This window comes from Salvelinus namaycush, chromosome 20 (assembly GCF_016432855.1).
Source record: "Salvelinus namaycush isolate Seneca chromosome 20, SaNama_1.0, whole genome shotgun sequence".
Classification (NCBI taxonomy): domain Eukaryota; kingdom Metazoa; phylum Chordata; class Actinopteri; order Salmoniformes; family Salmonidae; genus Salvelinus; species Salvelinus namaycush.
The window spans coordinates 23,839,012-23,855,884 of record NC_052326.1 but is presented as its reverse complement, the minus strand read 5'-3'; the positions used below and the strand labels follow the sequence as shown (position 1 = coordinate 23,855,884).

General features: G+C 41.2%; 1 protein-coding gene across 1 annotated transcript; it reads right to left on the bottom strand.

The window, feature by feature from the left end:
* Positions 1 to 494: 494 nt before the first annotated feature.
* LOC120065720 (28S ribosomal protein S16, mitochondrial-like) lies at positions 495 to 3,052 on the bottom strand. Its single transcript, XM_039016808.1, has 3 exons — positions 2,924 to 3,052; positions 2,005 to 2,271; positions 495 to 889 (listed from the first exon to the last, which is right to left on the bottom strand). Exons 1-3 carry the CDS (start codon positions 2,934 to 2,936, stop codon positions 768 to 770), a joined length of 402 nt encoding a protein of 133 aa, XP_038872736.1. The 5' UTR covers positions 2,937 to 3,052; the 3' UTR covers positions 495 to 767.
* Positions 3,053 to 16,873: the final 13,821 nt, after the last annotated feature.

Here is a 16,873-nt window from a genome sequence, read left to right as displayed (position 1 = left end):
TCACAAATCCTCTATATGCATATGTCATGCTCTATAAATGGTGCATAAACATACACAATGAGGTATGTGACATTTGGCAATTCACCCCACAGTGTGCCTGGTTATGACATCCTTTATAGAATATGACATACACTTAGATTATATGTGAAGACTTTATGTACAACATATGTTTTTCTTTCGTTTAAAATGGGACCTCAAAATGTTAAATGACTATCCCACAGGGGCCTCTATGCAAAATACATCCACATTAGTTTCATCTTGGCAGCACGTCAATAGTGGAATATCTGTAACTACAGCTGACAGGGTTAAGCCAAATTGTAAACCAACTTAAACAAATTGTTCCTTGCTTTTATCAGCATTTGATAAGTGACTGAGCTAATATAAAATACTTCCTGAAAATCGAATTAAAAGCCTTAACTGAGCAATTTGGCATTTAGCCAATGTTAATGTTAAAAACGTATGATTTGGAAACATTGAAAGTATCCCAAACACAATGCTAATTTATAACTTTAATTGACCACAACAAAAAGTTCATCCAACATATGTCTTTGCTTTTGAGATGTGAATATGTAGCACTTATCATAATGGTGAAATAAAAAAAGACAATTTGTAGGAAAAGCACTGCTTATGAATATTCATTGTTCACATAGAACAAAGGCTTTCACTGGAAACAGTTCACCTCTTGGGAGGAGAATGGCATTTATAGCTGTCCTTCGTGTACAGTAACCACATCCTGCTATGCTTGACAGTCCCCCACGCTCCAGCTCTCATAGTTCCTGCTGCTTAACTCCATCTTCTGGAGCTGCTTCCTCTGCTAGTTCTGCCAGGGCCCTGTGACGCTCTGTTTCTGTCACCGTCATGGGATGCAGGGGGAAGAACCCAGCCAGTCCTACAGGAACAGACATGGGGTTAACAGTATCTTAGACCACATAGATTCCCAGGTAGCATTGAGACTTAATTGGAAGTATTGATTACATTTAAAAGTATACTACACTGAACAAAGTGTTGGTGTTGGTCCCATGTATCATGAGCTAAAATTAAAGTTCCCAGAAATGTTGCATATGCACAAAAAGCTTATTTCTCCTAAATGTTGCTTAACAGCGTCATCATCATTACACAGGTGCACCTTGTGCTGGGGACAATAAAAGGTCACTCTAAATGTGCAGTTTTGTCACACAACACAATACCACAGATGTCTCAAGTTGAGGGAACGTGTAATTGGCATTCTGACTGCAGGAATGTCCACCAGAGCTGTTGCCAGAGAATTTAATGTTCATTTCTCTGCCATAAGCCACCTCCAATGTCATTTTAGAGAATTTGGCAGTACATCTAACCGGCCTCACAACCCCAGAGCATGTGTATGGCGTCATGTGGGTGAGTGGTTTGTTGATGTCAACATTGTGAACAGAGAGCCCCATGGTGGCGGTGGGGTTATGGTAAAGTCAGGCATAAGCTACGGATAACGAACAAAATGGCATTTTATCAATGGCAATTTGAATGCACAGAGATACCGTGACGAGATCCTGAGGCCCAATTGGGGCGGCAGGTAGCCTAGTTGTTAAAGCATTGGACTAGTAACCGAAAGGTTGCAAGATCAAATCCCCGAGCTGACAAGGTAAAACTCTGTCGTTCTGCCCCTGAACAAGGCACTGTTCCTAGGGCCGTCATCGAAAATAAGAATTTGTTGTTAACTGACTTGCCTAGTTAAATAAAGGTATAAAAAAAAAAATTGTCATGCCATTCATCTGCCACCATTACCTTATGTTTCCCAGTCATGAGAAATCCATAGATTTGGGCCTAATGAATTTATTTCAAGTGACAGATTTCCTTACATAAACTGTAACTCAGTAAAATTGTAAAAACTGTTGCGTTTATATTTTGGTTCAGTATAGTTAGTTTATGAACCTGTGATTTAGTGTCTTTTCCATGATGTAGGTCTTACACTGGTCGTTTCAATAAACCTGTAAAGTGTGTGTTGTCATGGTGAGGGTAGAGGGAACACACCTAGAAGTTTGGCCACAGGCTTCGTTGGATGTGCACCGCAGCCCATCCAGTACTTGATCCTGTCAGAGTTGATGCTGACCAGTTTCTCATTGTAGATGTTTGGCAGGGGGTCATAAGAGCCTAGCTGTTCTATGTATTTACTGTCTCGTGCTCGCTTGTTGTAAGCTGCCACAATGCGGTAGAAAGGTCTGTTAGACTGTTTGTGGCCAGCCATTGCCAATCTGATGACAATGTGTCCTCCATGGTACGTCTTCAGTAGGAAGGATGCTGTAAGGATAATACAACAAAATCAGCATTGTATTGTTTCGTTAAATGGTGAAATTCATATGCAATTAAATTGGCTTAAAAATAGAACAGCATTTGAAGTAGGATGTTTTCAGTCAAAGAGTAAGCAATTAGTTGTGACCACAGTTCAGGTGGTGTTTTGTTAGGTGCATAGCTAGGTCAAAGGTTATCAGGTGTTTAGCCAGGTAAATTAGGGATTGACACTGTTTTTACTGCTTATACACCACAACCGCTCCAATAACACTATGCTGTCTGCAAAATACTTGAATCTGGATCGCCACCCACCGCAACGGTAATTTAACATGGTGGAGCTCTCTTTTAACATAATCTACAATAAATGGGAACACCACACACCCAACAGTATTTCATGTCTGGACAATAACTCATTAGCAAGTGGCCTTCCCATAATACAAATAACACTCAATGTCTAGCTATTGTGTAGCTATCTGTTGTCTATTCCATGAAATAAACATCATTGGTATAACTGCTAGCTAGCTAGACACCATAATCATGGCTAGGCTCGTCAACAGTAAAGTTAGAGACATTTCCGGTTAGCTAATAAACGTACCCCAACGTGCTAGTTAGCCCATGTTTACAGCGTTAGTTAATTAAATAGCAACCTGATCCTACTTACATAGATGGACCATGTTTAGGTATACCCTGCAAAAGAGATCAAACGAATACGTAAAAGATCGAAAACGTTTTCAACATTAGAGAAAATAGCACTTCTATTGTCTAATGTGACATTAGTAAGGGTGCAGCCATTTTTAAACAGGAAGTGATGTTCTTCTTCGTGTAGTTTTTAATCACTAGACGCTGTGTATTGCTGCCTTTCGCAGGTCGGAGTGCGGATTGCACATTTTTGATGAAACGAGCCACTTGCTATTCATCACATGGCAAACTGGCCATCCAGAATCACAACAACATGCTGACTTCTGTCCCATGGAAGCACACACATCGCTTTTGTGACATTGTCCGCTAACCCATCCAGCTATACATATGCCACGTTCAGGTGCAAGTTGGAACTAGGAAAGTTTATGAATTGCTAACCGTTTATAGTTATAGAGTACCACAGTATACGTCATAATACCCATAAATCCTAGCGGTCAAACAGGGAAATGGTTCCAATAATTTTTCCACCATTCATTTTTTTTATAGTGGATTTTAGAAACACTTCAAATAAGGGCTGTGTTTCGTGTAGGTGTAACGGATGTGAAATGGCTAGCTAGTTAGCGGTGGTGCGCGCTAATAGCCTTTCAATCGGTGACGTCACTTGCTCTGAGACCTTGAAGTAATGGTTCCCCTTGCTCTGCAAGGGCCACGGCTTTTGTGGCGCGATGGGTAACGATGCTTCGTGGGTGACTGTTGTTGATGTGTGCAGAGGGTCCCTGGTTCGCGCCCGGGTCGGGGCGAGGGGACGGACTAAAGTTAAACTGTTACATTGATGCTGTTGACCCGGATCACTGGTTGCTGCGGAAAAGGAGGAGGTCGAAAGGGGGGTGAATGTAACCGATGTGAAATGGCTAGCTAGTTAGCGGTGGTGCGTGCTAATAGCCTTTCAAAAACGGTGGCGTCACTCGCTTTGAGACCTTGAAGTAGTAGTGGTTCACCCAAGGGCCGCGGCCTTTGTGGAGCGATGGGTAACGATGCTTCGTGGGTGACTGTTGTTGATGTGTGCAGAGGGTCCCTGGTTCGCGCCCGGTTCTGGGCGAGGGGACGCCATAAAGTTAAACTGTTACATAGGCTTACTCTTGCGTGATGTTTTGATAACCATGTAAATCTTTCTCAGACAAGGGGACTCAATATATTCACCTGTATTTATCCCCAACAAATGAAATGCTAATTAGCTGCTAATGTGGCTATCATAAATAACTACAAATGCCATGACGATCTGGATGAGACTGTCGAATCGAGGCAAAGGTAAGAATCTCTGGATGAACTATCTAATGTTAGCTAAATGTAGTTGTCGTGGTTATCAAAACGTCATGCCAGGGTAAGCCTACACAAAACACAGCCCTTATTTTAAGTGTTTCTATGGGAAAAATGAATGGTGGAAAAACGATTGGAACCATTAAGCTGTTTTTTTATTATGAGTATTATGACTACTCCACTGTGGGGCTCTATACACGTGCTGTGTTCAACCAGTTAGCAAGTCGTACATTTCAGAGTTTCCTAGTTTAGACAAGCACATGAACGCGGCAACAATCCCAAAAACCCACCACCCCCATTGGAAGCGATGATCCTTGAAGTGTTTCCTTTACTTTTCGTAACTGTCCACCTGATGGCGCCAGTGGACTGTATTGCACTGTCAGAGCTCCTAAGTGGAATGATCATCTCCAACAAAAGAGGACAATTTTGCATGTAAGTTGTTATACGCTTTAGCAACACTTATGATTGTTTAAATAGACAGTCACACACATCTAATAATAAATGAAAAATAATCATCATTGTATCAATGATGTATCAAAATCAATACATCATCTTGATTTAAATATTTATATTGGCTATCTAATTGAGGTGACATGTTCAGATATTTTTCAGACATTCATTTGGTATTTATTAGCCACTGCAAAAGCATCAGTTAAAAGTCAGACCAATGTGATCCTCTCCTTACTCTAGATGTCTTTAGATGATTACACAAGTTCAGCTCTTGCTCCAGCCACTGCAAATGCGGAGTAGAAACATTGATTTCCTGAGAGTGACCCATGAATAGAGGGTTCAGTGCGTTGCATGATGTAAACCGTGTGCACTGATATTTGTTCCCTTTGAGAGCTCCACTCCCTCGCTGTTTGAACATGGTGATTTCACACTCCTGTTGTGGAGAGATGCTGTTCCTTTGTGTGTGACAAACACATGGTTTCTCTGAGGAGGGGTCAGACTCTGATAGCCCTTTATCTATGAATGAACACATAGTTATATTTGATAACAGATAGTGCATATTTTCTCACAGCACATAAGTCTATAACAAGTCTATCAGTCTATAATAAGTCTATAAGTCTTCCTGTTAAGGCAAGGGCGGATTTCAATGTTCTACTGCTAACCTACAAAGCATTACATGGGCTTGCTCCTACCTATCTTTCCGATTTGGTCCTGCCGTACATATCTACATGTACGCTACGGTCACAAGACGCAGGCCTCCTTATTGTCCCTAGAATTTCTAAGCAAACAGCTGGAGGCAGGGCTTTCTCCTATAGAGCTCCATTTTTATGGAATGGTCTGCCTACCCATGTGAGAGACTCAGACTCGGTCTCAACCTTTAAGTCTTTATTGAAGAGTCATCTCTTCAGTAGGTCTTATGATTGAGTGTAGTCTGGCCCAGGAGTGTGAAGGTGAACGGAAAGGCGCTGGGGCAACGAACCACCCTTGCTGTCTCTGCCTGGCCGGTTCCCCTCTCTCCACTGGGATTCTCTGCCTCTAACCCTATTACGGGGGCTGAGTCACTGGCTTACTGGTGCTCTTCCATGCAGTCCCTAGGAGGGGTGCGTCACTTGAGTGGGTTGAGTCGCTGACGTGATCTTCCTGTCTGGGTTGGCGCAACCCTTGGGTTGTCTTTGTGGGCTATCTTTGTGGGCTATACTCGGCCTTGTCTCAGGATGGTAAGTTGGTGTTTGAAGATATCCCTCTAGTGGTGTGGGGCTGTGCTTTGGGAAAGTGGGTGGGGTTATATCCTGCCTGTTTGGCCCTGTCCGGGGGTATCGTCGGATGGGGCCACAGTGTCTCCCGACCCCTCCTGTCTCAGCCTCCAGTATTTATGCTGCAGTAGTTTATGTGTCGAGGGGCTATGGTCAGTCTGTTATATCTGGAGTATTTCTCCTGTCTTATCCGGTGTCCTGTGTGAATTTCAGTATGCTCTCTCTAATTCTCTCCCCCCCCCCCCCCCCCCCCCTCCTTGCTGTCCCCAATCCACCTGGCCGTGCTGCTGCTCCAGTTTCAACTGTTCTGCCTGCGGCTTGACCTGTTCACTGGACGTGCTACCTGTCCCAGACCTGCTGTTTTCAACTCTCTAGAGACAGCAGGAGCGGTAGAGATACTCTGAATGTGATCGGCTACGAAAAGCCAACTGACATTTACTCCTGAGGTGCTGACCTGTTGCACCTTCGACAACCACTGTGATTATTATTTGACCCTGTTGGTCGTCTATGAACATTTGAACATCTTGGCCATGTTCTGTTATAATCTCCACCCGACACAGCCAGAAGAGGACTGGCCACCCCTCATAACCTGGTTCCTCTCTAGGTTTCTTCCTAGGTTCTGGCCTTTCTAGGGAGTTTTTCCTAGCCACCGTGCTTCTACACCTGCATTGCTTGCTGTTTGGGGTTTTAGGCTGGGTTTCTGTACAGCACTTTGAGATATCAGCTGATGTAAGAAGGGCTTTATAAATAAATTTGATTTAACACAGAACAGGGAGTCCTGTACTGTTACATGTTGACTTATGACTGTGAGTCCTGTCTGCAGGAACTTTACAGCAAACTGTTTTTCTTATATGAACATGAAAGACAGAGAGATCTACATGCATGATCATTTTTAAATCTACATGTATCATCATCACACAGTACAAAATTACAAAATCACCCATTGTCGTCCATTGAATTAGCTTTTGTAATGTAAATTATGTTTTTGTGGAAGAGATTATTCTGTATTTAGTTATAATGTTATTAATGTCCCCGATTTATTGTACATTTCCATCATATGGATATAATAATTGTACACCTAGTGACTGGATAGGACATGTTATAGTTTGGTTATTTATTGTGTGATACACAACCACACATGCATAACGGTTTGAATATTATTCAATAACTGTCTACTTCTAAAGCACATGTCCCAAAAATGATGCAGGTTAGATCATTGGGTTAACCAGTTGATTTGCAATCCAACAGGCCCAGTCATGTGGAGTTGTAGACTGCCCAGACACCCAACACACATAAAGTTCCATGAAAGAACTAGAGATGATATACAGGGAAACAACGTCATTATTGTGCTGACCACTTTTCTGTGCAAAATCAGAAAATTAATAGACACTTCACACAGCTAGACAGCAAGCAAAATGCATCTAACATGGTGAATCTGCAGTGCATGATTAACTGAACACTGACGTTGAGTCCAGTGGTAGCTGATACTCTCGTGAGGGCCACATGCTCTTTGGGACAGCAAGAGGAGTTGTTCCTGCCGAAATCGTCTGTGACAGTTCAGTTAGAGATGCTCAGATGACCAGATAGTGTACAAGGAAAGAGTCAGAATGAACCCCTTTAAGACATGGCTTTAAATTAAATGAATTAATATATTGTGATAGAAGTTGGCCACCTTCAGGAATTATGATTATGTTTAAAAAGCTAATAATGGCTGCAAATAACACATAAATCCACATAACTGATATACTCAAGCTAAGACATAGCTAAGCCTTACAGGTCCCCTCCGGTCGTTTGAACCAGACACTTGGCTTGATGAAAAGACATGAGTCAATGAGCTCTCAGAAAGATTGAACAGCCTATGCCCACTCAGAAAACAGAGAGGTGGGTGAGATGAACTGACTCCGTGTAGGACCAGTAAGCCAGTTTCACACATTCATTGGGAAAACATTTTAACCAACATTTCTGTCCCAAATATTCATTTTATCAAGCAGATTATTGAGGAGAGGGGAGGCCAAGGAGGCCAGATGAAGCTTCACAGACTCTCCCATGACACCCATCCCTAACATGATAACCAAAGCATGCTTCTTACCCATTCTCAATTAGATTATCTGTTCTGCTAACGTTTGTGTTTCACTTCTTGACTGAAACCTCCACATTGTCTACAGTGTGATACGCAAGACATTTTAGAGTTTGCGATACGATTTCTCAATCAGATTTCTTCCATGTGTGCGCTACTGGAGCTTGAACTGAAACAGTAAAGCAAATCTTGTTTTATGGAAAAGGACATGAATAGATACTTATTCCTTTGGAACATAGGAAAATATGGAACCTCACACATTTGACTAACTTTACCTGAGAAGTACTCAGATGCCAATCCACATGTTGTCTCTAGATGGACCATACCTGCGGTTTAAATTAGTCTCATTAAAAAGAATCCCATGTCATCACCGACAAGCTTCCCAGCCTTGTAGAATGCGTACAGTTTTGAACACGTTTAATCAACTACCCACATAAAGAAATGTCTGATCTCCTCAGCCCACTGTGAGGTCTCGAGTCTGACTTAGTCCCCTGCCTGTTGTCTCTGTCCAGCTACAGTGGTGCCATCCATCCTCTATGAACCCATGGACCCAACAGAGACAGACAGAGGGACATTTTGTCTCTCATGTTGGGGATCAAATTCTGTCTTTTTCCACTGATTGATCTCTCAGATGGATTCAGTGAGACTAATTACGGCAGCATGCAAAATGGAGGCTGTTACTTTCATCTTCATTAAACAAAGGACTTGCTTTCTTCCTTCGGCTTTTTCAAAGAGATGCCTTTAACTGATTAAGAGCTAAACACGACTAGTCTATCACATGCTGCTAGGAGTTGAAGAATTGAAGAGTTTTGTTGCTAAATGGATGGATCTGTCTCTAAAACAAACAGCATCGATATCTTTGTTAGACAATTCGTAAATGTCCTTCTGTTGTCTTCTGGTGTATGTGCAGCACAACCTTGAGACAAATATTTTGAAACATGCTTTATTACAATGGCTTGAAAAGGACTGACAGTGTTTTAGAGCATTGGCCGAACAGAAGCAGGAATTATCCTGGAGGTGAATAGGAACTCCATTGGTTTGTGAAGGCTATGAAGAACATGCAAGTGTTTTTGAATGGTCCCTTTAGTTTTACTCTGAGATGTATTATTCCTTCAGTCTGAGATGAGCCTGTAGTCTGGAGTGGTGCAGACAGTAAATGGTCAGTAGCTGGTCAGGATAGTCACAGCTTGTTAAAGGGAAGATGTTTGGGGAACACAGTCCACTCACTGTGACTTCTCCTGACACAGTCCACTCACTGTGACTTCCTGCTCACCATCCCAGGATCCACTGATGGCTGCTGCACGGGGTGATGCTGCAGAGCCAGGATGGTTGGTTGGGTGAAAGGGCAAGAGGATTTGGCATGCACATCAGACCGTGATGCCACAGCATGGGGTTCTATCACATGTTGTACACACAGGTCACACACAGACACACAGACACACAAGCACACGCACTCACGTGAATATGGGGCACAACTCCTCAAGTCTATTTGTTAAACCATACAATGTACAGTGTGATACATAGAACACATCATTTTGGTTTATAGTTTGTTGCTTGTTTATTACTGTTGTTTCTTACTGGAGCTCTGATGCCTCTCAGGTATTGACAGTGTGGACAAGTAGTCTACTTCACCACTACAGGAGGTTACACAATGCCGCAAGGGGAAAGTGGAGTTTGATTAGATTTTTAGATTATACATATTAATTAGCTAATAAAAAAAACATTCAGGATCTCTTGTATTAATATTCATAGGGATTTTGTAGAATTTATCAGACATCAACGAAGACACATTCATCAAATACTTTTCATGATTTCCACTTAAATTAGTCACAGAAATATTGTTTGAAATATTCATGCTCGTGAAATGAAATATCATGCTCGCTCTGATCTTCACTTTGCGTTTTAGTAGTAATATAACTTTTATAAACTCACTCTTACTTAGCAATTATAAATAATTGATGGCCTCTTCAGAGAAAATTAAATGGTGATAATGGAATAAAACTTATATACAATATAGTCACACGGTCTAGGTCAAGATTCCGGGATGTGTTTGCAATCATAGAGTGTTTAATCACATACAAACTGCATTACTACGTAATATCTGCTCAATGTTTGATTCCCCCATAAATGATCTTTGATTAGGCTTTCAGTGATACAACAAATAAAACGTTTTGACCGACATGGTTCTCCTCTGGTCAGGTTTGTGTCATCTGAGGGCCCTGACAGACAATCAACAGGGTTGTCATCTGAGGGCCCTGACAGACAATCAACAGGGTTGTCATCTGAGGGCCCTGACAGACAATCAACAGGGTTGTCATCTGAGGGCCCTGACAGACAATCAACAGGGTTGTCATCTGAGGGCCCTGACAGACAATCAACAGGGTTGTTTTCTGAGGGCCCTGACAGACAATCAACAGGGTTGTCATCTGAGGGCCCTGACAGACAATCAACAGGTTTGTCATCTGAGGGCCCTGACAGACAATCAACAGGGTTGTTTTCTGAGGGCCCTGACAGACAATCAACAGGGTTGTTATCTGAGGGCCCTGACAGACAATCAACAGGGTTGTCATCTGAGGGCCCTGACAGACAATCAACAGGGTTGTCATCTGAGGGCCCTGACAGACAATCAACAGGGTTGTTATCTGAGGGGCCTGACAGACAATCAACAGGGTTGTCATCTGAGGGCCCTGACAGACAATCAACAGGGTTGTCATCTGAGGGCCCTGACAGACAATCAACAGGGTTGTCATCTGAGGGCCCTGACAGACAATCAACAGGGTTGTTATCTGAGGGGCCTGACAGACAATCAACAGGGTTGTTATCTGAGGGCCCTGACAGACAATCAACAGGGTTGTTATCTGAGGGGCCTGACAGACAATCAACAGGGTTGTTATCTGAGGGCCCTGACAGACAATCAACAGGGTTGTTATCTGAGGACCCTGACAGACAATCAACAGGGTTGTCATCTGAGTGGCTCTGCATGCGTTTCCCCTACTCAACACAGCAGCAACAGTCATGACTTGTTTTACACCATCTACTATTCACTATTATCTTGTGCGATGGTGGGATGCAAATCATCAAAGACTTGGATGTATGCAATTAAACACAGAGGCTATAGTATAATATCTTTCTTTACAGATCTATGGGGAACAGGCATGATACCACCACAACACTTAGATACACAAACAAAACAGACAGACTCAAACTGTAGGGGTATTTGAAGTAGATTTATATTTGAAGTGCAGTGACATTTGACTGTAGAGGGAAACTAGGGTAGTGTTGGGCTGTTAACTGAAGAGACAGGTGAGCTCTGCCACAAGGCGATAAGGGCCTTCGGTTTTGCCAGAATCCATTTGTTTGTCCCTCTGTGGGTTGTTTAGTGAGAATGACAGCTATTCCTCTCTCTTTCTCAGTGGCAGGGCTTTAGCATCCCGCACCTTGCACGTAAACACATGAGCAGCCAACATTTTCATGTACCCAAAGTTTAAATGTCCAAAAACAAACTAGTTGGACAGGCTCTTCATCTCCCAAGCCTCCATACTGTCAATGACATGTCTACTGTATACCAATCTAATGAGCTAGGGGTTTAAAGATACAACAGGATTCATGCAATAATGAGCAGTGACAGCATGTCACCCACGCTGCCATGGATCACCCTCTACCCCCCCTCACCCCCCACCCACCCATCCAGCTGGGGACACCTGCTGCCAGCCTGATGTCACCTACACTCCCCCGCTCCCCTCTCCTTTCCTCTCAGGGGTTACTTAGTGATGCTGCTGATCTGGCTGTGAGGGAGTTCATCTGCCCTCCTCTCCACTTCACTCTGTCATGGTCATCTCTATCTTGTGGGTACAACATCAGCCTATCAGAGCCCTAGCTGTGTCTGTCTGTCCAGTGTCTCCCTTAAGCATATGTCTGTTTGTATTAATGTGATGAGTATCTATAAGCAGCACCCTCTAATTAAGTAAAGAAAGCAGCTCTCCTTCCCTCTTACAAGACCATTTTATATAGTATCTCTCTCTGCATCCTGATAAAAATTATTCCCATAAGGAAGCAATAACACATTTTGATAATTCCAAGCAGATGTGAACATGCCCCAGCAAGTTAACAAGATTCTGCTGGATTTGCAGAGCAGAGCAAAGTAAAACGTGTTAGTGTCTGAGCTGCAGCGTCACGGTACACTCTAAGTGGGAGGACCTGGCACATAACTAGCATGGTCCTGGCAGTAGTCTGCTCTGCTCTGCAGCAGTCGCACCTGTCTGAACACATTCCAGGCCACAGAGGAGAGATCGAGACCATTCTGCCACTCTATCACCTCTATATGGACATGAAATACTTTATAAGAAATGTTGATGTGTTTTTGGATAATAATTTATCCAAATATGTCTCAAATTGAAAGACAATGCACACCAAGTGGAACTCACAAGCTGTGTGTGAAGGCAGAGACTCCAGAGAGAGGAAAAAAGTGCTTTGTATTATGAAGGAGTCTTATCTTATAGTAAAGTAAAATAACAAGAAGCTCTGTGATTTGTGTTTTTCAAGTGTTGGACATTAATAAAGGACACAAGATTTGCTATTTTACTTAGCGGAAAATATTTGCACTGGTTGTCTGTATCCAATTTAGTTGTATGTTGTAAATAGCTTTTTCTCCTTTCCAGTGGGTACTTCTGTACAGTGTGCAATTTGTTTCAACTCTGTAATGTACACATTTACACATCAACAAAAGGATAAGCATTCCATTTTTTTGCTGAAGATACTCTTTAATTAATATCAAAGAGAAGAGAATAGCAGTGGGAAAATAGTATTATGTTAGGGAACTTTAAATTATGTTAGGAAAATGTTAAAGTAATGCTTCAAGTTGGTAACACCACATACAAGATGTCATTAAAACTATATTCATGCAATACTTTACTTTGTTCAAACTATGATGGTTAAATAAGCAATGCTCTTATCAAAGGTAGGCTTTCTTTGTGTACTTCCAACATGAATAGCTAAAAATTGTACAAGACACTATGAGTTGATGCAGGATGGAGATAGGATGCCTTGCAGAGAAACAGCAGTATTCACCTACAAGCTAAAAAGAAACTTGGGTAATTGCCATGTCACAAATAATGAGGCTTTGTAGCAAAGTGTTTGAAGAACAACCCAGATCAAGATAAGACTGGAGACAATATGTTAAAAGGGGAAGTGTTTTCTGTCTTGTGAATTTGATAAAAGAAACAAGTGACAGTCCCTTATTGGAATCAGATGCAGGGACGTGTGTCAGTGGGTGGGTGGGGGGGGGGGGGGGGGCTGTTTCAATCAACTGTCACAATGAGACATCTTTCTCTGGACAAATATACCCAATATCTCCTGAAATTCTCCTGCATGTAGTTTGCTGTACTTTCATCGGCCATTCGTTTACCTGGTGAATATAAGGGGACATAGAGAGGGCATGTAAAGTAAAGATCGTCGCCCACTAGTGGACATTAGCGTACATCATTGCGCCATCATGAGAAACGCGCCTAAAAGTATTAAGCTGATCATGCAGCCAAAATGGCAACATAATGATTGTGTAAATGATATAGCCCGCCATGCTTAATGTTGACTCAACTAAAAAAAAGGTATTTTGGTGTCATGGTTTGCCAAGAGTTCAGAATCTCAGTTAGTGAACAGGAGCTGGGATGCGTTTCTTGCAATCGGTTTGTCCTTAAATTAAAATGTACAAAATAAACCTGTAAAATCTAGTGTTATAACAACTTAATTTAATAGTAAAGGGTAATGGGGTGCTGAATTTGTAATTTGATCACAAAAGTGAATTATGGCTGTGGATTGCAAATAAATGCATTGAGTAAATAATGCATAGCTATTTCCTTTATTTTTACATACTCCTTATGGGAAACCTAAAAGCAAATGGACCAGACTAAACACACTTTTATAAATATATTGCCTGACAGGTTGATATTGACATTGTTAGGCCTAATACTATATTATGTGTAACATTGTTTTAAATAAAACTAACCAATATTATCATCATTATCATGGTTATCAGCATTTTTGTTAGAATTGTATTTAGGCCTACATAAAGATAGACATAGGGGGGCTCTCAATATCAACCAAAATAACCCACACTAAAGAAAGAACAACATGTGAATGTTTACTGTTTATTGATTTTATAATATTTAAATAAAAATGTTCCAATCCTTTTACATGAATTTCAATAAAGCAGACACAAACTTGAAATGATACTTGAAGTAAAAAATAATAATACTGAACCAGCCTTACATTATTATGAGGTTTGAAAAACACACTTGAGGGGAAGGTGATTTATATTCGTATTTTTATCGTGAGAGAGAGCGAACGTATAGGTAACATGCCTCCTCGCTAAAGGCAGTAGAAAGACAGCTGATGTTTCCATCTAAAGAATGTTTTTCTAGAAAACGCTTTTGTTTGGTTTTCACGTGATTGATGCTTGACTTAATCCAATGCTCGGTGAGTCTTCCAAGGAGGGTGAGGCGGGCTCTTTGTGCCTTCTGTCCCATGTGAAGCAAACCAAAGCGGCAGGGTTAGGGTCATAGCTATTCCGCAGGGTACCAGGTCCTCCCCATCGGCGCATCTGCATGTGAAATCGCCATTTCACCCCTCCACACTCCCTAATTGTTGCAAAAATGATTTGTGAAATTGCCTTCCACCAGTAGTGTTTTCCACATCAATTGTATATGCACCGCAGGCCCACAGAGTTGATACGCGACTTTCTACCTAGTCTCCTTTCTTAGGCTACTTAAGAATGTAGGCTAATAGTTTTAACCTATTACTTTTATTACAATTTGCTTTAAGCTATTGCTATTTGAAAGGTCCCTCTTGTAAATGTTCTCTACGCCTATCTGTTAGGCTATCGGCCTACTACCACCATAGATCGGTGTAATTACTGTAATACTCAGAAGCTTGCACGTTTAACTGAAAATTATTTGATGCTCTCAACACGCAATTTTCGGCCTAATTGAAGTTAAAATGTTAATTTCCAAAATAGAATATCTTCACCTATATTGTGGTATTGAATTCCACGGCTGAAATAGCAATAGCAATAGGAACCTTGTCTGTATGAAATATTCTACCGCAAACTCATACAGGCCTATCCTACAGGTGTTTTCTGCAGAAGAGAACGCGGGTGACAGGCTAACTAGTCTATTATATTGTTATCAAATCAATAAGGAAACCCCCTCTTATTCCCTAAGACATTTGCTGAATTAGCTTACTCTGCTGAATCCAGTCTGTGAACAAACTGTAAAAATATGTATTTTAAAAAGTATTCCGCATGATTTTTTATAATACATTCATGTGAGCTATACTTTCAAAAGAATCACCTCTAATACATCCAAGTTAACTTTTTAAAATATTCTATTTAGATTTATTTATATTATATTTCTATTTGTATTGTTTTAGTTAGCTGAACATTTTCCTGTCAGATAGGCCTAAATGTTTAAATTCTGCTTTGATCATTATAGTCTATAACAATTACTTCAGTCTACAATTGAAAAGTCGTAAAAACAGATATAAACCAGATAGGGTCTTTACTAATCTTGATTATTGGTCATTGCATGAGTTGCAACTCACAGTTAGGCGCTTGTTGGGCCTATTTCTACAATTTATGATGGCAAAGTTATGCCAGATCTCTTTTTCATTTTTTTTCTTCACCTTTAGCCAGGTAGGCTAGTTGAGAACAAGTTCTCATTTACAACTGCGACCTGGCCAAGATAAAGCAAAGCAGTGCGACACAAACAACAACACAGAGTTACACATGGAATAAACAAACATAAAGTCAATAATACAATAGAAAAAGTCTATATACAGTGTGTGCAAATGAGGTAGGATAAGGGAGGTAAGGCAATAGCTTGCTGAAGCACCTCAATGGTCAGTCAGTCAGTCCCTCAACGTAACGGTCGAATCTATCCCCATTGAAATGCGGGTGACGATGAGCGGGGGAATAGAGTTGCTTTTGGAGTAGGCCTAATATTCAGTTACCTTCTTTAACCTTTCTTGCACTTTTCGTGTAGTCTTTTTCCTATAGTGTTGAACCTCAAATTACTATCTGATATCATAAAAAGTTTAAGCCAACTTGACCATAGCAAATAATTATCTCCAAGTTTAAACACACACACACACACACACACACACACACACACACACACACACACACACACACACACACACACACACACACACACACACACACACACACACACACACACGTACATGCGTACATGCGTACATACATAGGCTACATACATACATACATACATACATACATACATACATACATACATACATACATACATACATACATACATACATACATACATACATACATACATACATACATACATACATACATACATACATACATACATACATACATACAATATGGATTTGTGAATATTGTACTTACACAAATATAGATACACATTAATAATTCTTGTTTAGAATGATTCACGTGTATGGACAGAGCAAAGAAGGAGTCGTGTTTTATTCTGGTATAATGATTACCATCACATCTGTTTGGTTTTGTTTCTTAGTTTTGTAATGTGGAGGGAGTGATGCAATGAATTCAAAACTGCATGAGTGCGTTGCGTCCCATGCCGTTGTCTGATTGGTCGACAAGTCCGCGGCTATACCCACTCTCCCGGTCATGAATAAAATAAGGAACGTCGAGCCTATCGGCGCGCTCCAGTGTCTCCTCCTACAACGCGCGCCAAAGTTGGCCACTTATACTACTTTCAACCAGCAAACAGACGTTAAAACTAGCGGATAACGTATATCAAGGTAAAGAATTAAATAAAATTTGCCCATTTACACATTTGAGTTCAAGGTGCATCCCCTCCCTTAACACTGCACAAAA

What these genes read in the sequence shown, in the direction of transcription:
- LOC120065720 (XM_039016808.1), bottom strand. An exon ending in GCCTGTGGCCAAACTTCTAG is followed by an intron (nt 890 to 2,004) that starts GTGTGTTCCCTC and finishes CTGTTCCTGTAG; the next exon opens with GACTGGCTGGGTTCTTCCCC.